This window comes from Ambystoma mexicanum, chromosome 8 (assembly GCF_040938575.1).
Source record: "Ambystoma mexicanum isolate Mex_15411 chromosome 8, UKY_AmexF1_1, whole genome shotgun sequence".
Classification (NCBI taxonomy): Eukaryota; Metazoa; Chordata; class Amphibia; order Caudata; family Ambystomatidae; genus Ambystoma; species Ambystoma mexicanum.
This window is the reverse complement of record NC_090929.1, coordinates 1,495,418,229-1,495,443,151: the sequence shown is the minus strand read 5'-3', so window position 1 is coordinate 1,495,443,151 and position 24,923 is coordinate 1,495,418,229. Positions and strand designations below refer to the sequence as shown.

Genomic DNA, 24,923 nt, shown 5'->3' with positions numbered 1-24,923 from the left:
AACAGGTTGTTCCCGTCAAAAGGCATGTCCAGAACTCTGGTCTGCACGTCTTGGCGGAAATCGATTGCCTTGAGCCAACCACTCCGGCGAAGGTAAACACTGTTGCCCATCTGGCGAAAACTGGTGTCAGCAATGTCCGTGGCTACCGTGACACCACATTGCCTTCCTGTAGGATCTCCAGGGCCTCAGCCATCTAGTCGTCCGAGAGGAAGTCCAGCAGGGGAGCGATCTTAAACCACAGCTCACTGTCGTAGCGGGCCACAATCGCGAGGACGTTGGCTGCTTTAATTATTGTCGCCGCTGACGAGATGAGATGACTCATCGCCGCATGGCGTCCAGTTTCCTCCCCTCGCCGTCCTGGGGAGGTCGAAGTTGAAGCAGTCGCCCCTGCCGCTTTCTTCTTGGCCGCTGCGAAGATGACCGAATCCGGGGTCGGCTGCGCACTAAGGCACAAGGGGGTAGAATCCGGGACCCGGTACTTCTTGTACCGGTCTCTCCTGGCAGGAGTCGTGGACGGGTTCTTCAGGAGCGACAGCCCATCGTCCCAGATGTCATCAAGTAATGGAACAGAGAGGACCGTCTTTCTCCTGGCCTCACGTCGTCGATAGAGGAAACCTTCCTTCTTCTGTTCCTCAGGACAGAGCTGTTAGAGCTCAGATGCCCTGGCGATCATGGGGTGGAAGGAACCAATTTCGTTGGGCGGCGAGGCCCGAAGAGGTGGTGATGGAAGGCCCATCCAGTCGGGGCTGCGGGTGGGGTGTGGGTGGAGTGCCCTAAAAGGTCTTAGAAGGCTGCTCGAACTTCTCACCTACCGCTGGGTTCCTCCCTTCCAGCCAGTTGGTGAGGCGGATACGCTGATCCTTCATAGTCCGTTCCGACATGTTCTTGCAAACCGCACAGTCCTACTCCACGTGCATTTTGTCTTTGTGAAGGCAGTAGAGGCATCTGGAAGGCTCATCCTCCTTGAAGACATTCTGCAATCCGCATCCAGGGCAGCTCCTGAACAGTTTGGATCCGGTCGTCTGGTTTCCTTTGTCCTGGGCTATGTCCACGCAGGGTAGGCCTCAAAGATCTTCCGGAATCCTCCAAGAAGTGAAACGCGACAAACACTTCGCCCTTGAGGGGCATAGAAAATTCGGAAACGGGTCCCCGTTGATCGGAAGTAGTAACGGTGGAGTTTGAGGCTCGATTGACCGAAAAAAGTGAGATTAAACTCTTTGAAAAAAATAAATCGCAAAACGCAGTAAAAGCTTGAGAGCTATAGCACGAGGACTCCCAACACTTGAACGTGCACTAAAAATCTCAAGATAGCTGCCAGAGGAGGGGCTTAGGTAGAGGGCAGTCCTTGGCTGGGGGGCAGTATGACCCAGAGACCAGTGATTGGTTATTAGGAGAAAGACAGTTCAGCAACTAAACTGAAACTGATTCTTTACCGAGGATTCCCAGCCTGACTACGGGAATATTCATGAGCATGTGAATCCATGCCAGACTCCAATCTGGAGAACGAACATTAGTGAAAAGGTGCCTTAGTACTGCTTATCCAACCTGAGAATCAGAACGAGTGAGTGTCTAGGCAATAGTGTTTTGTACAAGCGTGTACAAAACTCCAGGTTGTTGCTTTGCAAATGAACTTGAGAGGAACATTTGCAATGAATACTATGGAAGCCCAAGTACCCAGAGTAGAGTGCTCTAGGCTTGAAGGGCAGATCTCTCTTGGCGAGAGTGTAGCAGAGTGTGATGCAATTGACAATCTACCTTGAGATGGCCGATTTAGAGACAGGGTGCCTTTCTCTACCATCCGCCACTGAAACGAAAAACTAGTTTGTTTTCCTTAGTGATATAGTTCTTCCCAGATAGTACATGACTTCCATACGCACATCCAGTGTGTGTAGGCTTCTTTCCGCACGTTAGTGGGGTTCTGGAAGAATGTGGGTAGTTCTATAGAATAGTTCACATCGAACGCAGAAATGAAATTGGGTGCAAACCGTGGGTGAGTGCGCAGAACCACCTTCTCTCTGAATTATGACAAAGGGGTCTATAATTGAAAGGGCCTGTAGTTCACAGACTCTCCTTGAAGTGACCGCCACTAGGAAGGCGGTCTTGTAAGCGGGTGCTTTGAGTCTTGCCTTGTGCATAGGTTCAAAGGTAGACCACATAAGTCTGGTTAATACCACATTTAGGTCCCATCCGGGAGCTGGGTTAGGAATATGGGGATTCATTCTTTTAACCCCTTCCATGAAAGCTTTAATTACTGCAATCTTCCACCACCATGCCTTTCACTGGCACGCGTTATAGAATGAAAGTGCAGCTAAATTGCCCTTTAGGGAATTAAAAACTAGAGCAGAGTCTAGTAGGTGGATCAGGTATGACATGCATTACTCACCGTAATAGCATTTCTGATGATTGTATCTGCTTAGATACACGTTTTGCATATGGTCCGACATCCAGTGGTAACCGCAGAGTATTGCATCTTGTCTTTTGGGGACCGAACGGGGTCGTCGGCATAGGCGTGTCTGCAACACTATCCCTATCGTGACGTGTGTAGTACCCAAAATCCCTCATGCACCGAGGTCCCTCCGATTGCATTTTTTCTGCCATGAGGGAGCCCAAGGCTATAGTGAGCGAGTACATAAAGAGAGAAAGTAGTAAGTTGTCCATGTTCCTTCCACCCCGAGCGGGGAGGTAGGGAGGGCGCATGTGAATCTAAGCAGATAGTGATCAGAAATGCTTTTACGGCGAGTAATGCATGTCTTCTGACGCTTGTTAATCTGCTTAGAATCACATGCGGTGCATTGACTAGCGAGCAGTACCCGGAGTTGGAGGTGGGTTGTGAGAAGGAACAGTAGAGAAAAGATGTCTTAGTACTGCTTGTCCCACCTGAGAATCAGCCCTAGAATGAGTGTCTAGGCAATAGTGTTTTGTAAAGGTGTGTACAGAACTCCAGGTTGCCGCTTTGCAAATGGACTCAAGAGGAACATTTGCGATAAAAGCTATGGATGCCCCAGTGCCTCGAGTAGAGTGCGCTCTAGGCTTGCCAGGCAGTTCTCTCTTCGCAAGAGTGTAACATAGTGTGATGCATTTGACAATCCACCTTGAGATCGCTGATTTAGAGACAGGATCCCCTTCTCTACCAGCTGCCACTGAAACGAAGAATTGCTTTGTCTTCCTTAGTGGTTTAGTTCTTTCCAGGTAAAACAGGACTGCCCTGCGCACGTCTAGTGTGTGTGTGAGGGCTTCTTTCGGCCAGGTTAGTAGGGTTCTGGAAAAGTGGGTAGTTCGATTGACTGGTTCACATGGAACTTTGAAATGAATTTAGGCGCAACTACCTTGTCTTTGAAGACTGTAACAAAGGGGCCTAATACAGACAGGGTCTGCAGTTCGCCAACTCTTCTGATGGAAGTGATGGCCACTAGGAAGGCTGTCAGACTTGCTTTATGCATAGGCTCGAAGGGAGCTCCCATGAGCCTGGTCAAAACCCCATTCAGATCCCACCCAGGGGCTGGGTGAGAGGAGAGGATAAATCCTCTTGACCCCTTCCATAAAGGCTTTAATTACTGGTATTTTCCACCGTGATACTTTTTGATGTGGTGTAGGCTGACAGAGCAGCCAGATGAAACTTTAGGGAATTGAGGACTAACCCCGAGTCCAACAGATGGGTTAGCTACAACACAATGTGTGAGGGTGAGCAATCAATGGGATTGACGCTTTTGGAATTGCACCAGATGACAAAATGTCTCCATTTGCTGGCATAGCAATAACGTGTATTAGGCTTTCTCACTTCCCCGAGTATGTCCATGCATCTCTGAGGGAGTTGCAGGTGTCCAAACTCTATGATCTCAAAAGCCAGGCTGCTAAGTTCAGAGTTTGTCGGCATGGGTGTAGGGCCCCCCCCCCCCCGTTGTCCTGAGACATGTTGTACGGGCAGGGCAGCTGGACTGGTGGGGAGAGGGCCATTTCCATCAGGTGAGCGAAACAGGGTTGGCAGGCCCACATGGGGGGCACCAGTATCATGGTGACTGGTTCCTGGTGCATCTTGTGCACTATCTTGTTGAGAAGGGGAGTCGTGCGGGGGGGTCTGGGGGGGGGGGGGGGGGGTGCTTTGAACACCACTAGTAGTTCCAGCAAGTTATGGTTGGAAACTACTGGAGGGGACCACACTCAGTGTTCTGTCTGCTGAAGCAGGTGAGGCCCCCCCCCATGAGAGATGAGTGTCGTGAGAGTGGCTTCCACTGCAGGGGAGGTGAAGGTCTTCTCCTTCAAGAGGTTTTCTCTTGACCACCACTGCAGAGAGAACGAGGGCTGGCGAGACAACTAACAGATCTTCCCATTGTCCGCTGGCCTCACACCACTGGCTGTTGAGCCACTCTTGCATGGGACGCAGCCGCGCATGGGGAACGAAGTATATACATGACGCCATCATCCCTAGCAAACGCATCGCGTACCGTCACCTCCCGACTGGCTACATATTGAGGAATCTGAGAGAGCATGTTCTGAACCCTCTCGCTGGAGGGGAAAGACAAGGCCGCCTTCCGTCCGAATTAGCTTTCCCAGATATTGTTTTACTTGGCTGGGGACTAAGCAGGATTTCTTCTTGTTGATTGAAAAACCCAGGTTGAAGAGATCTACTGTTTTTTGGGTGTTCAAAAAAACAAGCAAACGAGTCCCCCGTAATGAGCCGTCGAGGTAAGGGTAAACTGGGACTCGTGCTGCTGCCACTGCCAGGACTTTGGTAAACACCCTTGGCGCTGAGGTGATGCCGAAGGGGAGTACCTTGAACTGGTAGGGTTTGTCCTGGATCATGAACCTTCGGTATTTTCTGTGCGCTGGCAACATTGAAATATGAAAGTATGCATCTTTCATATCCAATGTTGCCATGAAGTCCCCTTGTTTCAGCAATGGGATCACCTCCTGCAGTGTTACCATGCAAAACTTCTAGGGTTTTATAAATTACAGGACGCACGGTGAGATCCTTTTTGGGTACAAGGAAGTACACTGAATAAATACCCTTGTTTACCTGAAGAATAGGGATGGCTTCTATGGCGTCCTTTCCCAGCAGTGCTTCCACCTCTTGAATCAGGATCTCCAGATGGTCCGGTGAAGGGCGCCGTGAGCGTGGCGGTCTGAACTGTGGAGGTCGGGCGTATTCCACGCAATAACCGTGGGCGACCGTCTTTAAGACCCACTGGTCGGAAGTTATCCCCTCCCATGCCTTGAGGTAAGATGTTAATTGCCCCTGACTGTGGAGATATGGGAGGGGACCTGGACTTGGTGGTCACTTCTGACCAGAGGCTGTAGCTCCTCTGGGATTGGGGCCTCTGCCTCTACCTTTGCTGCGTTTGACCCCTTGAGGGGTAGTAAGTAGGGCTTCCGGATGCTTGATTTGTGTTAAGTTACCCGTGCCGTAGTTGTTCTGACGGCACGTGCTTGTCCTCGAAAGGACTGCGGAGAATGGTTACCCCTCTGGGAAGAGGGTTTTTGTGTAATTTGGTGCAAAGACCTAAGAGTCTTGTGCTCCTTCTTGGCCGTCTCCAACGCTTCCATCAACTGCTTTCCCGAAGAGGTTAGTCTCCTCAATGGGTTTATTAATGAGGGAGGCCCGAGTCTCAGGTCTGAAGCCCGATGTACGCAGCCATGCGTGTCTTTTCAGAAGAGTACCTTGTGCAAGAGACCTGCCTGCTGTTTCTGCAGTGTCCAGGGTGTTCTTCACCATATTCCGGTTAACCAGCTTTCCCTCCGAATCAATAGTGAGAAGCTTTGTTCTGGCGGGTTCAGGAACCTCCTGGAGGCCTTCTTGGAGTAAGTTCCATTGGGCATCAGCTTGCTAATAACGTAGTATTATTAGCAACTCGAATGGTGTATGCAGCTGATGATGTGACATGTTTGCCCAGGGCATACAACCTTTTAGACTCCTTGTCCGGTGGGGTCTCCCGTGGCAAGGAGTACCCCTGACCTCTTTCGAGTGGTCGTCACAAGTGAGTCCAGGATGGCATGCCCTTTGCTATACAGAGGGTCGGTAGGAGAAGGCCGAAATAATTTTTAGACTCTTGGGTTCACTGCCTGTGTCTGAGCAGGTGTGACCAAAGAGGGAGCTACCCGTCTCTTAACAGAGTTAAGACGGGATGGATTGACTCGCCGGAGGTTTTTACTTAATATCCTCCACGAAATCCTGCTCTGGTACCGCCTCTTTAGTGGCTATTTTGGAGAATTCTGCCGCTTTTTTCAACATGGAGTTGAAAGCCATTTGGTCATCCACAGGGGAGGCCTGGCGGGCTGGGGTGGACGGAGGACAACCTAGGCACAAAATATCAGAGTCCTGCTCTTGTGTCCAAGGGTTTTCACCTCCCTGCTGAGATTCCTCCCAGTTGTCCGTTGTATCCTGTTGATCCTCCTCATAGTTTGAGAAAGGAAGCTTCCTCTTCTTCATTATAGATGTCTCTAGGTATCCATATGGATCACGTCTTCTTGTTGGAAAACCTGAGACTGATCTACTTAACTGCTCCAGCCGATCCATACAACCCTCAAATTTTTCTGTAGTCCATTTAGAGGACCCAAACGGGCCGGCATGAGGAGGAGTGACGTTCTCCACCCTTTGGTGCCGACGGGAACCTCCAAGGGTGTCGTGAGAGTCTCTTGATTATCTACGTAGATATCATTGGAATTGGGAATCCAATCTGCCGAAATCTTTTCCGCGGATTGACCCATAACCTTTGGCAGAACCGGAATAAGGCCCACTGCTGCTACGATTCTTCCGATGCTACTTTGGATAGTCACCGAAGCGTTGAGACAAAAGCTCCGATAATTTGTCGGAAGTAGAAATACTGTCCGCGCCACCAGGAGGCTTAGCGGTCGGGTTTCCAGCAAGAGGCCTAGGAACTTGTCGAAATGTCAGACTTGACGCATGTAGGTTTTGGAGTAGCGCCCTTGGTTAGTTTTGATTGCCCAGTCGCCATACGCTGCTGCGAATCCGGGGAAGGCTTTGGATCAGATCGATCCGAGGGAACCGGCGAAGACTTTGGCGGCCCTGTTGGCGCTTTCGCCTTTTTCGATGAAGGCGTCAAAATTGGCGTAGGGGTTGTGCGCTTAGTGTGATGCGCTTTTATGCCCCTGTCGCCAGGTGTGGTCCCTGTAGCAAGACCAGAGTCGAGCCTGGAAGGGTCGGGGACGGTCGTGGCAGACCTAGAAGTGTCCGCCTCAAGGTCTATAACATCTGCGTTGGACGTTTGGTCATCCGAAGTACCCCCGTCACTTTCGGCTGGTGTGGCGATGGGGGAGGGGGCTCCACACGTGACATACTGTACGCGGCCCACTGCTTTACACGGCGCTCCTTAAGGGTCTTGGGCCGAACGAGTTTGCACACCCACACCGCTTCTCGCCGTGCTCTAGAGCGAGACCGGCGTTACAAGTCCTGTGTTCGTTCTTCCAAGGATATCTGACCCTACACTTAGGGCAGAATCTAAAAGGAGTCCTTTCCATAGCCAAAAGGAAGGATGACCAGACCGCAAGGGAAAAGAGGGGAAGGAGGAAAGACATACTAAACAATATGGCCACCCCGACCCCACTCTCCCTACTGTATAGGTCGGCCAGAGGGTCCGTCCACGTGGACAATCCAGCCGCCGGATCTTAGGTGCCGAAATCCACAGCCGTAGACGATTCCCTGTAGTCTTCGTCAAAGATGTTATTGGCGAAGTGACTTAACGGGGAATAAACCGACAATTCGGTAAAGAAACAATGTCTCTAAGAGCTCCGCTATAGGGCGACCAGTTATCAGGGCGGAAAAAAACAATCTGAGGGACCTCGGCGTGTGAGGGATTTTGGGTACTACACACGTCACGATAGGTATAGTGTTAGACACGCCTATGCCGACGTCCCCTTTCAGTCCCCGAAAGACAAGATGCAATACTCCGCGGTTACCACTGGATGTCGGACCATATGCACAGCATGTGATTCTAAGCAGATTAACAAGCATCAGAAAGTACAATATGAGTAGGATAGCAGTCAATGGGATTGATGCTCTTGGAATTGCACAAGATGACAGTGTTTCCATGTATTGCAGTAGCAATGTCTGGTGTTAAGCTTTCTTGCTTCCCTAAGTATATCCCTGCATCTCTGAGGAAGTTGAAGATGCCCGAAGTAGGACCTCAGGAGCCAGGCCGCTAAGTTAAGAATCTGCAGGCATGGATGAAGTGTTTCCCCCCTTGTCCTGAGATAGCATGTTGTATGGTCAAGGTAAGTTCCTCAGAGGAGAGCGTGACATCTCCATCAGATGGGAGAACCAGGGTTGTCATGGGGGCTGATTCCTGGTGCATCTTGTGCAGACTGGTTCCTGGTGCATCTTGTGCACAATCTTGTTGAGTAGGGAGAAAAGCGTAAACAAATTTCCCTGACCATGTTATACAGAGCCTGTTCCTCTTGGATCGGTTCTGAAGGTACCTGGAGGCATACTCTGGGCATTGTGAGTTCTCTGAAGCCCCATTCTGCAAAAAAACGTTGAGATGTCTTCGTGTAGTCGCCATTCGTACTCTAAGGGTAGTGGGAAGTCTCTGCTGAGCACGTCTACCAGAAGGTGGAGTCAATCATGTTGAGACATTAGGAACAACTTGTGTTTGAGAGCCCACTTACAAATGTTTTGGGACAGTTTGGATAGCGAGTGCCCCCTTGCTTGTTCAGGTAGTACATTGCTGTGGTGCTGTCCGCGAGGACCAGTACTGTCTTTCTTTGCTACTGTGTCCAAAAAGCCTTGAGAGCTTTGAACACTGCCAACAGCTCCAACAGGTTTATGTGGTTGGATGCTACCGCTGGGGACCACCACTGTGCGCCATCTGCTGAAGGAGGTGAGCTCCTCCCCATCCCGTGAGAGATGCGTCTGTCGGGAGAGTGGCTTCTCCTGCAGGGGTGGTGAAGGTTTTCCCTCGAACACCACTTCAAAGAGAATGAGGGCTGCTGAGACAACCACTAGATCGTCCCATTGTCCTCTGGCCTGACACCACCGGCTGTTGAGCCACTCTTGCATGGGGCACATGCGCAAATGTGCGCAAGGAACCAAGTATATACATCATCATTCCTAACAGTCACATGGCCTTGCGTACTGTCACCTCTCGACCGGCTACACACTGAGGTATCCGAAAACAGCATGTTTTAAACACTCTTGTTGGAGGGGAAGACGGGGCAGTATTCTGTCCGAATTAGGACCTCCAGAAATTGCTTGGTTTGGCTGGAGTCTAGACTGGATTTCTTCTCGTTTATGGAGAATCCCAGGCTGAAGAGTAGGTCTATCGTCTTTTGGGCGTCGACAGCCATGTTCCGTAGGAATCCCCTGTTATGAACTTGTCGTCGAGGTAAGGATATACTGGGATGGATTGCCTGTGCAGGCGAGCTGCTGCAACTGCCAGCACCTTTGTAAATACTCTTGGGGCTGAGGAAATGCCGAAGGGGAGGACCTTGAACTGATAGGGTTTGTTTTCTATGATAAATCTTCGGTATTTCCTATGTGCTGGCAACATTGAGATATGAAATCTTTCATGTCCAATGTTGCCATGTAATCCCCATGCATTAGCAGAGGGATTACCTCTTGCGTTACCATCCAACACTTTTGTCTGACTAATTGGTTAGCTGGGCGCAAGTCTAGCACAGGGTGCATGGTGAGACCCTTTTTGGGGTACAAGGAAGTACACTGAATAAATACCTTTGTTTACCTGTAGAACGGGGATGACCGATTGCGCCCTTTTCCTGCAGGATCTTTACCTCTTGCAGCAGGATTCCGATGTTGGACGTCTGGGTTGTCTGACTAGAGGTGGCCTGCTGAACTCTATGCAATAATCGCAGGTGACAGAGCACCCACCGGTCTGTGGTAATCCCCTCCCACGCGCGTAAGAATGATGTTATATGTCCCCCGACCGGGGAGGCATGAGAGGGGACCCGGATCTGAGTAATTTCTGACTGGAGGCCAGGGAGCCTCTAGGGGTGGCATCGTGATCCCTATTTTTTCTACGGCGTTGTCCTATAAGGGAGGGGCGGGGGGGATACTGATTTGAGGCAGCAGATCCTTGCCCGGAGGACCACGAGATGCCCGTACCATATTGGTTATGTGGGAACGAGATTAGGACAGTCCACGAAAGGAGCAGTGAGGAGAACTTCGCCCTCTGTTGAAAGGGCATGAGTGATTTGAACAGAGAATTCACTTGCCACATCTTGAACCTTGTTAAGGGTCACATGTAAATTACCATGAAATGCTGAAATGTTTTCAACTCTATTGCCCGAATCCTTGACCTTAGTCTCCCGGATGAGGACAATACTCTGGCAAAGGAAATGAAATAAACACAAAAGTATTGTAAGCAACTGAAGCCTCCATACAGGAGACAGATGCAGCAAACAAGAATCCGACACACCTTGTTGTGCTATAAAACCAGGAACCTAGAGCTGTCTCTGATCTGCCCATCGTACAAAAGGGATCTAAATTCATTCCCTAGGAGCTAGCTGCAACTACCACGAGGACAGGCAAGTACCCTCAAAGCATTGTTCAGACCAAAACGATTACATCAAACTCGCAAAGTAAACTTCCAGAACTTTGACGCTCGATCCTGATCAGGATGTGAAAATAAAAAGACACCGTGAAGGCAACCCGTTTTTTTGTGATTTTACTGGAGAAGTAGCTGGAAAATTCAACAGCGGAAATAGAGGTGGAAATGAAGTTCTTTGGGAGTTGGGCGGATTTCAAGGAGCAGGCGAGTTAGTAACCATTGAAGGTATAGACAATTAAGAGCTGAATTCAATGGAATGAGAATGGGGAGAGAGCTTGGGGCAATATGTTGACAATGTAGGGGACTATGGAGTTGGCTTGATTTTGTTTGGTGATAAACGGGGAGGGGAAGGGATAGTGGCAAAGGAATAAAGATGCCAAAGTGAATAAGAGTGGCCAGAAGGGGAAGGAGTCCATTGTGGGGGCAGGGGAGACGAGGGTGGAATAGAAGATCAAGTGCGTGCCTTGGGTGAGAGTTGGAATATTATGTAGGTAGAGTTGGCATAGAGCGGAACCAAGTTGGAGTTGTTAGGCCCCATTCTTATCAGAGGTTCAGGTTACTCAATATGATGGCACGGATATCAGCTGGGCGAGTTAAAATCAGAGAAGAGAGGTTGTGGGATGGGAGCAAAGAGTTGGACGAAGAGCTGCCCAAAGGAGGAGAGTAAGAGGGGAAGAGGTGCAGTGTGCCCTTACCGATCATGAGACCAATATCGCCACCATTACTCTGAGAGGGGAGTGAGAGAAAGTCAACATCTGTGCGAGGGCTGACAGGGTGGCAATGTCACCAAGAGTTTGGGGGTGGTAGGAATAGAATGATGAGAAAGGAGGTTTTTGCAGGCAGAAGGATTGGGAATCCAGAGACGCAGTCAGATGTCAACAGGGGGAGCAGAGGTAATTGCTAGAGTAGATGAAAGGAAGCAGGTAAGAGCAGAGGAGGTGGGTAGGATGGGAGAGAAGATCCCAAGACCGGGTGAATGGGTGGAGGCCATGAGAGAGGGTGATATTAACAGTGAGGAGAACAGGATTGGAAGGGGAATAGTAGGCACAGAGTGAGGAGGTGGACATGGTCCTAGGTGGCCAAAGCAGGCAATTTAGATTGCAAGGTTGGTACATGCACTAGTTGGAGATTTGGGAACCGTCTCTCGTGTTAGTTCTGCATTGATCAGAAAATAAAATGTACGATGGGTTAGTAGGGAAGAATGGGTGGCCCTGGGACCTACTCCTACCCCAATAGGACCAAAGAGAACTTGGCCTGTTAAGGAAGCCTCCGGAAAGTTATTTACTAGGTCACATGGTCTGGAAGCACCAATAAGAGCTGCCCAATTCTAAAATGGCTTCTCAGATGGGACAAAGGCCAGGCACAATGCTGGCCCAACTCCACCAGGGCATGAGCAGGTGTTGGCTTTAAAGCAGAGGGCTCTTGAGAGTTGCTGTTTTTTTTTTTACTTTATGGATATACATTTCAGATCACTGTAAAAGTAAAAATCAAGTGGGTTTTCAAAATGAGTCTGAATGCCAGTAGAATTGAAGCATCAAAGTCCTAAATAGCCAGCTTCTAAAATCTTCACCCTACTGGCTTGAAACTGGAGGTCCTGGGGCAGTGGCGGAGGGGTAAGATGGGCAAGGAGAGCCTAATGAAGGGGGGTGGGGGGGAAGAGTGGGCCTTATTCATTTTCAGGGGAAGAGCTGTAACTAGCAAGAAGGACGGGAGCTGTAAATGCAGGGTTTGCCAGGAGGGAAATGGAGAGATGAAACATTCTGGGTGATAGCAAAGAGCAGAAAGCAATGAATCTCATTGTAAAAGGTGCACAATTCCATACATGAGAAAAAGGACCCTCCACAGGCAGGGGACGAGTTTGGTCCCAGGGACCCGTTAGCACCTCACACATGTGCAGGTCCAAGACCCAAAGTAACAAAGGGCCCCTATAATGCCTTACAAATCCTGCAGACCCTAAACCTTCATATTGGGTGCACTAGGGAACAGTTTAAGGCAGGGGCATTCTTAAAAACACACAAGAATGTAGAAGGAGCCACCAGAAAAAGTGGTACTTAAAAACATCCTAGATGCAGTTGAGCAAGATCGCTTAGTGACCTAAGGCTCTATTAAGGGCAAGCATGGGCTGGTTGGCAAGCACCTTCATGCTACACGTGATGAAACACTCTTGAGCACAGTAATTCTGCAGGTTCACATCGTGTGCTGCGGAGACACTACAGAAATCAAATTCAGGGGGATTGGCTACTAAACAAAAAGAAATTGGAACCATGAGCTAGAAAAACAGCAGTGATCTAACCTGTAAGAGGACAGTAAGTTTATTAGTTCAATTGATCCAAGCATGCTTTTGGGGGCAACAATTTACATTTGTAGGGCAACCAGAACATTTAACAAAACTGGGGCTAATAGGGCAGAGTCTTGCCGCGCATGTCGTGGTGTAATGCACTGGGCTGATAACAGATAGTTTACAAACCTATGGAGGGTCAGCAAGATCACTAAAAATAATCACTTCATGCCAATACATTGTAGGCTCTAAAAGACACGTTTAATTATAACAGGAAATTGGTTACCTAGGTACACAGTACAGAATGCCAGAGGGTCTCTTAAGGAACCGTAAACAGGACAACAGTGAATGGACATGGCATGAGTAAGGAACAAGTTACTTACCTGTAACTGTTGTTCTCCAGCATGGGTCTGGCATGGATTCACATGCTCATGAATATTCCCTGTCGTCAGGCTGGGAATCCTCGGTAAAGAAAAAACCAGTATCAGTTTAGTTTCTGATCTGTCTTTCGTAGTAGTAACCAATCACTGATCTCTGCGTCATACTGACCACAGCCAATGACTGCCCTCTACCTAAGCCCCGCCTCTGGCAGCCATCTTCAGATTTGGTAGCACGTGAAGTGGCAGTATGACCAAGTGAAGAGCCGCAGAAAGGTAGGTGGGAGGGTTCGCATGTGAATCCATGCCAGACCCATGCTGGAGAACAACAGTTACAGGTAAGTAACTTGTTCCTTCTCCAGCATGGGGTCTGGCATGGATTCACATGCTCATGAATAAAGAATACATAGCAGTACACACATGCACAACCACGGGAGGTGGCAAAGGCTCAACATTAAGCATTACATCAAACTCAACATTAAGCAAATCTTACCTCCTCACCAGGCTCACCTTAGGCGAACAGGTTGCGCAGCACTGCTTGGCCGACCCTGGACTCCTCCCTGGAATCCCGATCGACGCAGTAGAATTTCGTAAAGGTGTGCGTCGACCTCCACGTAGCAGCCCTGCAGATGTCCAGCAAGGGCACACCAGATAGGAACGCCGTGGTAGCTGCGATCCCTCTGGTGGAATGGGCTCTCGGACGGCCAGGCAGCGGTCGGTTTGCCAATCGATGACAGTACATGATACAGCCGGAGAGCCATCTGGAAATGGAAGCCTTCCAGAGAGCCTTCCCCTGATTGACAGCTCCAAAGTTCAAAGAGTTGTGACGTCTTCCGAAAACACTTTGTGCGGTCCACGTAGAACTTCAGCGCTCTAGCCACATCCAGCGAGTGCAAAGTCCTTTCATCCGGCGACGAAGTGAAGAAAACAGGCAACACCAAGGGTTCGTTGAGGTGGAAGTCCGACGGCACCTTGGGCATGAAGGAGGGGTGCGTCCTGAGCACTACCCTCGTGTCGTGAAAAGTCAAGTACGGGGCCTTGCAGGAAAGGGCCTGGATCTCTCCCACCTGTCGTGCGGAGGTGATGGCCACAAGAAACGCTGTTTTCCACGACAAGAACTTCAACGGAGCCGAGTGCAGAGGCTCGAACGGAGGTCCCATGAGCTTGGTCAGCACCACGTTGAGCTCCCACGCCGGAGCCTTCACCGGCGGGAACGATCTGAACAGTCCCTTCATGAACTCTTTCACCAGACGATGAGACCACAAAGACATCCGCCCCGTGGTTCTGGTGTATCGGAAGATCGCAGCAAGATGAATCTTGATGGACGCGTGCGCCAGTCCAGCTTTGGGCAGCGTCAGTAGGTACGGCAGTACTTGGGGGGGCCGTAATCCGTAGAGGGTTAATCTTCTGTGCGTGGCACCAGACAGAGAACCTCTTCTATTTGTGTCCGTAGCATTTAAGAGTTGAGGACGCCCTGGCCTTTGCAAGAACCTCTCTGCAGTCGGCCGGTATGTCGTATCCTCCAAACTCTAACGCTGCAGGAGCCAGACCTGCAAGTTCAGCGACTTCAGGTCGTGATGGAGGATGGCGCCTCCTTCCCTGGAGAGAAGATCCGCGTCCACTGGCAGCTTGATTGACGGGGACGCTAACAAGTCCAGAAGGTCCGGGAACCATATCTGCCTCGGCCACGCAGGTGCGACGAGGATCATCCTGCACTGTGACCTCTTGAGCTGGTTGATGAGGCGGATCAGCAATGGCAATGGAGGGAACGCGCATAGAAACAGGCCCTCCCAGGGGAACGAGAAAGCATCGCCCATGCTCCTCGGCTGGGGAAACCTGCTGGCGAACCTCCGGCAATTGGAGTTCGTCGCCGTCGCAAACAGATCGATCTGGGGTGTGCCCCACTGTCGGAAGAGGCGGTCCACTAGATCCTGTCGTAGTTCCCACTCGTGGCACGAGCGCAGCTCGCTGCCGAGTGAGTCGGCGATGGTGTTTTTTATCCCTGCCAGATGAAACGGCACCAGAAACATCCCTTGGGCGACAGCCCAATGCCACGGATCCTGCGCCTCCCTGGACAGGGCTGGTGACCTGGTTCCGCCCTGTTTCCTGATGTAGAACATAGTGGTGGTGTTGTCGGTGAAGATCCTCACCACCTTGCCCTTGAGGGATGGAAGGAAGGACCTGAGGGCCCAAAACACTGCACGGAGCTCCAGGACATTGATATGGAGGGACTTCTCTGTTGGGAGCCAAAGGCCTCTCGCGTGCAGATTTTCGGTGTGCGCTCCCCACCCTTCCAGGGAGGCATCCGTGGTCACTGTCTCCTGGTGGCCTGGGGTCTGGAAGTCCATGCCCGCCGTCAGATGCACGCGGGTGCCCCACCACCGGATCGCTCGTCGGAAACTCTCGTCGAGTATGATCCTCTCCTCGAAGCTGCCCGTCGTCTGGATCCAGCGCGCGTCCAGGAACTCCTGCAACGGGCGCATCCGGAGCCTGCACAGGGGGATGAGGTAAATGCAAGAAGACATCATTCCGAGGAGGGACTTGATGGACCTCACTCTGGCCGCGTCCACAACCAGCATCCGCTGCACCTTGCCCAAAATGGCCCTCGTCATTTCCGACGGAGAGGCCAGAAGCGACACTGTTGAGCTTCGCTCCCAGAAACAGTGCGTCTTGCGCGGGCACCAGGTGGGACTTGGCGTAGTTTATGGAGAATCCCAGATCCGTGAGAAGTTGGACGGTCCTTGCCGTGTGCTCCACCGCAAGCTCCTTCGTCTTCGCTCGGATGAGCCAGTCGTCCAGGTAGGGGTAGACGTGGATCCCCTCTCGGCGCAGCTGTGCCGCCACCGATGCGAGGCACTTGGTGACACCCTGGGTGCCGACCTCAGTCCAAAGGGAAGGGCTCTGAACTGATAGTGACGCCCTTGGACCACGAACCTGAGAAACTTTCGGTGTCCCTTTAGGATGGGAATATGGAAGTAGGTATCCTCCAAATCCAACGACGACAGGAAATCGCCCTCCTCCAGCTGACCCAGGACGTGTTGGAGGGTGACCATCCGGAACTTCTGTGCCTTGATGAATTTGTTCAGTCGTCGTAGGTCCAGGATGGGACGCCATCCTCCCGTCTTCTTCTTCACGAGGAAGTATCTTGAGTAAACTCCGGAGCCCCGAAGCCTCTTTGGGACGAGCTTGATGGTGCTCTTCTTGAGCATCGCCTATACCTCCAAGAGAAGTTGAGGGACGTGTTCTTTCCTGCCCACAGGGGGGACGCGCGGGCACCTCTTTAGAAACCCGAGCGCGTGACCCTGGGCTAGGGCGTCCAGCACCCAACGGTTGGTGGAGATGGACTCCCACACGCTGACTAAGCTCGCCAGCCGGCCTCCCACTGGGGTGCTTCGGTGGGGGCCCGACCCCACGGCCGGTTCAGTCCTGCTTCGACGAGGCTTTGCCGCCTTGACCTCCTTGGCGACAACGGCGGGGTCCGCCCGACTTGCCTCGTCCCCTGTAAGCTTCCTGCGACGACGAACGGGCCGCTTGACGGTAGGTGGAAAATCCGCCGCCGGAACCTTTGGAGGCACCCTGTTTGCCTCCGCCGCTCCGAAAGGGCGGTCGCCGTTGCTGGAGAACCCCAAGAGCCCGGGCCGTCTCCGTGTCTGCCTTGAAGGGAATCGTCCACTGTTTTCCCAAACAGGTTGTTTCCGTCGAACGGCATGTCCAAGACTCTGGTCTGCACGTCCTGACAGAAGTCAGTAGCCTTGAGCCATCCACGCCGCCTAAGGCACACGCCGTTGCCCAACTAGCGAAATCCAGTGTCAGCGATGTCAGTCGCAATCGTAATGGCGTGGTCCGACGCCACCTCTCCTTCCTGCAAGATCTCTAGGGCATCCGCACTCTTGTCGTCCGGTAGGAAGTCCAGCAGGGGGGCCAGTTTGAACCACAACTCATGTCGTAGCGGGCTACGATAGCCAAGGCGTTGGCCGCCTTAATCGTCGTCGCTGCAGACGAGATGACCCTGCGTCCCATCGGATCCAATTTCTTTCCCTCGCCGTCCGGCGGGGAGGCCGACGTAGAGGCCGCCCCCCCCGCGCTTTCTTCCTGGCCGCCGCGGAGACGACCGAGTCCTCATCCCAAATATCGTCCAGTAGAGGTACTGAGAGGACCGTCTTCCTCTTGGCCTCGCGCCCTTGATAAAAGGAAACCTTCCTTCTCTTCCGGGCAGAGCTGGAAAAGCTCGGATGCCCTGGCGATCATGGAGTGAAACGATCCAATCTCGTCGGGCGGGGAAGCCCGGGTGGGAGGCGACGACGGCAGATCCTCGTCGTCCGTACCCGTCGCGGCCGTGTCAGTCCCCGTATCATCCCCACGAGTGGTGGACGGGGAGGAGGGCTGAACAGGGCGCGATGGCTGAAAAGGAGGTGGAGGATGAATCCTTCTCTTAGGGGGAGGGCTCCCAGAAGGGCCTGGCTCCGGGTCCCCTGTCGGGAGCGGTTCCTCCGCTGATGGTAACGGCAGTCTCGTCCTTATCTCCGAGCATAAGGACTGTATAGCCAACAAAATGGCCGCTGAGTTGTCTTGCGGCACTGGTTGAGGGGAGTACGACGGGCGGTCAGGGGCCACGTCGGCACCCTCGACGTTATCGTCTCCTACGTCAGGGTCCCTCCCGACGGGCTGGTCTTCTTCCACGCCAACGCCGTGGCTTAAGACTTCGATCAGCTCTTCCTCAGAGGTTGAGGCCGAATCCACGACGACCTCCTGCCCCCCCTTTTTCTTCTTCATCGGAGGTTTCACGGGGGTCCTGTCGATGGGCATAAAAGAGGACTCCCTCCGCGGTGGCAGGGAGACTGAGCCCCGAGGTCGCCACCACTGGTGTAGCCTCCACAGGCTGAACCAGGGCCGCCGCGACTGTCTCGATCGAGGCCTTGGCCGGATGGATTAAGGCTTTCACCACCTTAGGTGCGCTCACCGCCTCGCTCTCCCTCCGGTGGGGCCTTCGAGCTCAACCGGGGCCTCTCCAGGAGCTTCGCCGGGTGCTCGGCCTTCCTCTTACCCGAACCAGAGCGTTGGCTCGTAGTTGATGGTGGCGGGGAGGATGCGCCCTGCCTGGCGCCCGTAGAGCCCGACCGTTCGGCGCTCCCGGTGTCAGCGGACTCGCGGTGCTTGGCCTTGTGTTGGACCCTCGTCGCCAGGGCGTCCGCAAAGGTCTTAGAAGACCGCTCGGATTTCTTCTTCTCGCCCGACGGGATCTTCCCTTCCAGCCAGTTGGCGAGACGTTGATGGCGGTCCTTCATGGTCCGCTCCGACATATTGCCGCAAAACGCACAGTCCTTCTCCACGTGCGTCTTGTCCTCATGTAGGCAGTAAAGACAGAAGGAGTGTTCGTCCTCCTTAAAGACATTCTGAAGCTGGCATCCAGGGCAGACCCTGAACAGCTTTCCGGGCGTCGAGCTTCCCTTCTCCTGGGCCATGTCCGAGATGGGCCTGAGAAACTTCTGGAGTCCTCCAAAAGCGTGGCGCGGAAATCTTCACCCTTGAGGGGCGTAGACGAATCCGACACGGGTCCCCGTTGATCGGATGAAGAAACGGTGGAGCTTGAGGCTCTTTTGACCGAAAAATTTAAGTTTTTGAGGAAAAAGTGAAAAAAATAGCACTAACGCTCGAGAGCAATAGCACGAGGATCCCAACACTTGAACGTGCTGTAAAAATCTGAAGATGGCTGCCAGAGGCGGGGCTTAGGTAGAGGGCAGTCATTGGCTGTGGTCAGTATGACGCAGAGATCAGTGATTGGTTACTACTACGAAAGACAGATCAGAAACGAAACTGATACTGGTTTTTTCTTTACCGAGGATTCCCAGCCTGACGACGGGGAATATTCATGAGCATGTGAATCCATGCCAGACCCCATGCTGGAGAAGCCAGGCTTTTTTCTAGTTGCAATTAAGTTTGTAGCAGTAAATACATAGGCATGTGTACACATTTTTACAACCCCAGCGGCACGGGAAGTCCGGCACTGGTAAATGGGCAGTCTGCCTACTGTGGCAGCTGTGCCCGACAGGGTTCGACCCGTCGGGCACAGCGGCTCCGGCAGGCAGACCTGTAGTATGCCGGTAAGCTTACCGGCAGCGTTGTTTCCGGGCTGGCATACTTATAATGAAGCCCATTGTCATTTATTTGAGGGGAAACACCCATTGTCATTTATTTGAGGGGAAACCAGAAGATTTGCAAAAGAAATATGCACAGGCTCTAGACATTTACAGCGTAAAATAATATTGCCACCAGTATCCTTAGACTACCCAAATAATGAGGCTTTCGCTACATGCACTGCCTCCATTTCTTCAGCTTTGCAAAATGTTTGGCTCCTGCACATTGCCCATCTATCCCCCTTACACATTGAATACCAGTCCAAACCTCTCCCAGATTACCCCAACCACCTAGTTCCTCATCAGCCTGTGAAGGTCACATGACCAAGTCTACTCCATATCCAGAATACTCCGGGCAAAGGGTGGCACCTGTTTTCTGGCGCTGCCTTGTGCTAGTACACCTCACCCCACCCCAGAACGCTCTTCAAGCAAGTCGGGGACATTGCCCTAAACTTCAAGCTTGCCGCCTCTCCTTTTCCCCTCATGCATTCCTATGTATCCAATACAATTCTGCTCCGAGGCCTTGTCCCCTGCAAATTTGCTCCTTGGTATAACTTATTGTGATTTTACTTGTATGTGTTCCCTACTTTGTTTTCCTCCTTGGTATAGCCACCATTCGGGGGGTGAGCTGTTGATCAAGTTCCAGTTGAAAACGTTCCATTTCATCTCAGAAACATCAGAGGAACACTGACAGGAGTTATTGACAAGCAGTTTACAGCACAATCGTATGCTTAGATTCTATAAGGATGCATGTATATCCACATGGTCAACATTTACCTTCTAGAATCTTCCTCAGCTGCTTCTCCTTCTTGGCAATCTCGTTAAGGAAGAGTTTGGAGTTGAGGTGTCCTATTTTGGCAGGAGGGAGACCACCGCCTGTGCAATTCTGAGTTCTATTCAAGCCAAGACAAATATAAACATGCATAGAGTAACTTACTAAAATGTACAGGATAATACAAAAGGTAATTGCCAGAGCACACCAGAGCACACTCAAGGCCAATAATAAATGAATGTACAACAGACCTAAAAAACAAAACATTGTACTGGATACAAAACCAGCAAACGTGCAATTCGACTAAATTAGAAAAAGCATTTGACCGCCACACAAGTGAAACTTCTCAGATAGCGGGTAGCTGAACAGTTTAAACATCAAACGTATGATCAGGAGATGTTACCGGTTGAAGCCTTCCTTTAATTTTATTATTTAATCTAGAGATGGCTTAAAATTAAACTGCGTGCATTTTGTTAGGTGGAATCATCCATTCTTTGCAACCTCTCTTTAGAGCTTTTTTTTGATTTTCGTTGTCAAAAGGGAGGAATTATTTACAGCCAAATCCTACATAGCTAACCCAAGTTGCTCATATCATGACTGGCGGGGTGTCTGGTTATGATGCATTCATGCCAACTTGCCAAACGGACCCCCCGCTCCAACAGAGGACCAGACACATTTACAGCCTGCTTATGAGGAAAATTAATTCAATCTAATTTGGGTTTAATGGATCACATTCTTAGGTCCTATGATATCAAATGTCTTAAGCATACCTCAAGGAAAGGTTGGTGCTGACTGCGATGTCATTTACTAGTCACTTTTAGACTAGGGTGTAATGGTATACTGTTATAGATATCGTGAACAACCTAATTGAATTATAATAACCGTCACGTTGCTTATACCGGTATACCGTTTTTGGACCTGCAGCTATTAATTGAGCTTTTCAATCTGATTTGGAAAGGCTGCAGTAAGCAAGTGCTTTGCAGTCTGGATCTTGCACTGCGGGATGTGGCGTCTGCCAAGGGGGCCTTGTTTGGCCGACAAGAGCATAGGGAAAGTGAGACCACATTAGTAAACGCAGCTTTGATGCCGTGACCGCCCTTTGTGATCAGTAGAGACGGGTTAAAGATCAGCAGATTTGTAGTGTTACCACCAATTTGAAAGATGGGTGAACTACACATCCCAGAATTCAAAGGGGAGAGGGGGACGAACTGGATGCCCTTCGGATGCAGGTCCACAAACAAACGTTAGCTCTGTAGACTGTATGAACACTGGGCTCATCAGTGCTTTGTGCTAGTATATAAACTGCCCCCCACTGTTCTCCTTGTAGATTTGCACATTGGCACTAGAGTTGTTGCTTCGCTTGATTCTTCACCTGCCTTCTGTATATGGCACTGACTCACGCAGGCAGGACAGAGTCTACATTCAATTTGCATTATCCAGAGCAATGGGGGGTGAGATATTTCTCAGGTCTATCCTCGATTTGTGATATCACCCATGAAAGCATTCCTCCGCCCCAACTCCCATGACAAGGGTCCTAATGCGCTCAGACCTGGAGAAAATGGTAATGATGGGGCTGTGCTGAGGTGGTGGCCCAGGCCATATTTGTGCCGATATGTATTTTAACTTCGTCATTTTTAAAAAGCTTTTGTGCCACTATCTGTAAGAAGGTAAATGAACATGTATTGTAAGAAATCCACAGCGCCCACTGAATGTTGTCCCGTTGGGATTACATGGTCAGTGCAGATGGTAAAGAAGCTATAGTGATTTGATCAATATGCAACCTGTCGGTGAATGTGTGTTGGCTATGACATTTTGACAAAAGAAACACAATGACATGGGTTTTCAGACCTCACATGACTGACTTTTCTCCCTTTAATGGGATAAAAACAAACTTTTATGACTGATCGCAGCGAGGGGTCATGATGCCCATGCCAAGTGGTTGCAAAATAATGCAGGTCGAGGCCGTTTTTCAAAGCGAGAACATGTAACTGAGCAGCAAGCTCATTGCTCAAAATGTGCATTTTCCCCTAGTCACTCTTTCATTCAAGGCGATCAACGAGTGCGCCATGAAAGACCAAATCTGCAGCCGCCTTAGATTCCTGGAGGATAAGCTAAAAAATGTGCAGAGACAAGTTTCAAAATGCTGACAATTTATGACCTTTAAGAAAATATTTAAGATCAGTTAACACCACCTGCTCTACAGTGATAAGCACGATATACCGTCATTCGGCAAGAAGGTTATAGCACCATAAAACCAATACCGTGACACACCTTTTTTAGACCCTTTGACTCTGCAGGTGCCAATAGTACAGATAAATCAAAAGTCATCAAAACGGCTTTGTTGGTCACATTATTGCCATTTGGGCAATGCCCAAGTCAGCCACCAAAGAAGTTCCATGAGCAACAGGCAACCCAACACAGCCTCCCCTACTCATGGACACGGTTTCTGTGCAGTGTGTGAAATGGGGATCACTCAGGCACCCCCATTGCACATGCTAAGTTGCAGAGCTGGGATTCTGCAGCTGGACACAAACAGTGGCCTGGGGTTGCCGAAATAAAAATTGCTTCCAAAGGCCCCAGAAGACCTTTGAGTGTGAAGTGCTGGGTAGGACCTTAAGATTGCTCACCCCCACAACACAAGTCTGCACAAGCTGTGGGCAGAAAAGGGTGAAGGAAGGCACCTTGTGCCAAAAGATTTAGCACCTACCAGGGAATTGCATAGCATAGCAAAACCCTGCGTGCCAGAGTAGCTGCTTCCTGAGGGCGAGCCACAGGATACTCTATGCATGCAGATATGCAATTTCTTGTGCATTAGCGCAAGAGCGTAGGTGTGGGATCATGTGTAAGCAAGGATGGGAGTCTCGGGAGTGCAGGGTGCAAAACTGGGGCAGTGGGAACTCTGGCAAAAACAGTATAAAATTGGCAATGCTTAGAAAACCTCTCTTGGCACGATCAGAAGGAAAAAGCGATTGCAAAATGCACTAGTGTACTGTAGTGATCTGGCATCAATTGGAGCATTTCACGAGTTATCCCACAGAACAGATTGTATATGTGTGGACCTATTTCCCCACAATTTGTGCAGCAAAATGCCTTATTAGAAAGAAAAATATTCTGGGGGTAGCAATCCACCAAATAACCTCAAACTCATTCAAAGTCACTCGTGGGGCTCATTCCCTCAACCCAGGTAGGTGAAAGCTCTAAAAAGATCATGGCGCAGACAACTCCCAATGACATTCAATTGTCCACCTAAAATAGGGATAAAGTTAGAAGTAAGCAGAACGCACACTCAATCTTTGCTTCTGATGGCTAGGGTGGAGAACACCACCAGTCCCAATCAGTATCCTAAATGCTCTTAGGGGGCAAGAAAACATTGTTTACGTAAATTTTCCACAGTATTTAAAACGGATGGGTGGTTTGATAAAGTGGATATTGGAATAATAGAGGTGGGGGTAAACAAAGGGCTGCTGGAGGGACTGAGGAGCATGCCCACCCCCATTATGTGAGGGGAAATGTGGTAGAAAATGCACAGTAAAGGTTCGATGCCAAGAAAAGGGGAGGAAAACCCATGTAACCGTCTGGAGTATCTGTCCTAGATCTAAGGCCACAGCAAAATAAGACTATGCTTAATCTCTTCAACCCAAATAATTATTACTGGGGTTCCCTGTCCTTGTTCAGACAATCCTGCATTTTAACAATCAAACAGATCTGCCAGTTTACTCAACCTAACAATAACGGTCACACGAAAACACCATGGCATAATGGGTCTGAACTGTCTTTTTTAAAAAAATATAAAACAAAGTAATGGATTCTTACCGGTCCATTAAGATTTTCACAGACTTTGTATTCTATAATGGAAAAAGAATCACAGTTAGTACGCTCACTAGCACTCACTTTGCTGTGCTAATAGATCCATTAATATATATTGTAGTTGCGATGGGTGTTTTAATCCTCCGATTTTAATAGATAGCTTCACAACCGAAATTATCTAAATTATCCAAGTTAACTTTGTTCACATGTTTTTGCACATAAGCAGCCAGCCATTCAGTTCGACAATCCCAAGTCTATTTTTTTGAAACCCAATAAGAACTTCATTGGGCATGTATTGTGCTCCTATACAGCAAATGGTGTTTCAAGGCACAAGACAAAAAGGGGAGGCTGTGATAACCTTCTGGAACTTAAGGAGATCCGGCTAGTCTGAGAGGGGCAGGGAGGCCATTCCAGAGGTAGGCACCTATGACATCTACGCCCCCACTCTCTGCTTGGAAAAGCACCTGAACATCTGAAACCAAAAAAGCACTTCCAACATGTCTGTCCTGACAATCGCAGAGGTAAAGTCCTTATAGGATGAAATCCCACAACACGACAATGTCTCCAACATTTTGCAGCCTATGGTCTCCACCTTCCTCCTGTACCCATCACCCCCTCTTCAGTCACCATCTTATTGTGAACCACAGGATGTCCTCCGTTACTCCAACTATTTGCTTCAGTTTCATTCCTTCACAGCTTCAACCCATTCCTTCTCTTTCCAAACTCTTCCCAATACCTTGTACTCACCCAGCGCTACCGCCTTCTCAGTATTACTCACCAAATCCACTGCTTAGTATTCCCAACCTCCACTACCTGTCCTCCTACAACTTTGCTTTGCTTCTTCCTCCTAACCATCATTCTCCAGCATCATGCTCCTTCAACCGCCAACTCAGAGCCACCTGCCCCACTGTCAAACTCAGACTACCCTGGTTCTACTCACCCCCCCCACCCCATCTTTAATTGTATGGGCTTTAAATTGGTGGATCAATGAGGATACTGGGCCATTGTATTAGCCAAGTGAGTGGCCGTATTTTCCCC

General features: G+C 50.3%; 1 protein-coding gene across 1 annotated transcript in view; it reads right to left on the bottom strand.

Annotated features, from left to right (window-relative positions):
- TRIM8 (tripartite motif containing 8) overlaps positions 1-24,923 on the bottom strand; it is a 130,059-nt gene that overhangs the window by 31,982 nt on the left and 73,154 nt on the right. The window contains exons 4-5 of the mRNA XM_069611677.1: positions 23,892-23,923; positions 20,084-20,199 (exon numbers count right to left, since the gene is read on the bottom strand). Coding sequence (XP_069467778.1) covers positions 20,084-20,199; positions 23,892-23,923 — 148 coding nt within the window. The remainder of the gene's footprint in view (positions 1-20,083; positions 20,200-23,891; positions 23,924-24,923) is intronic.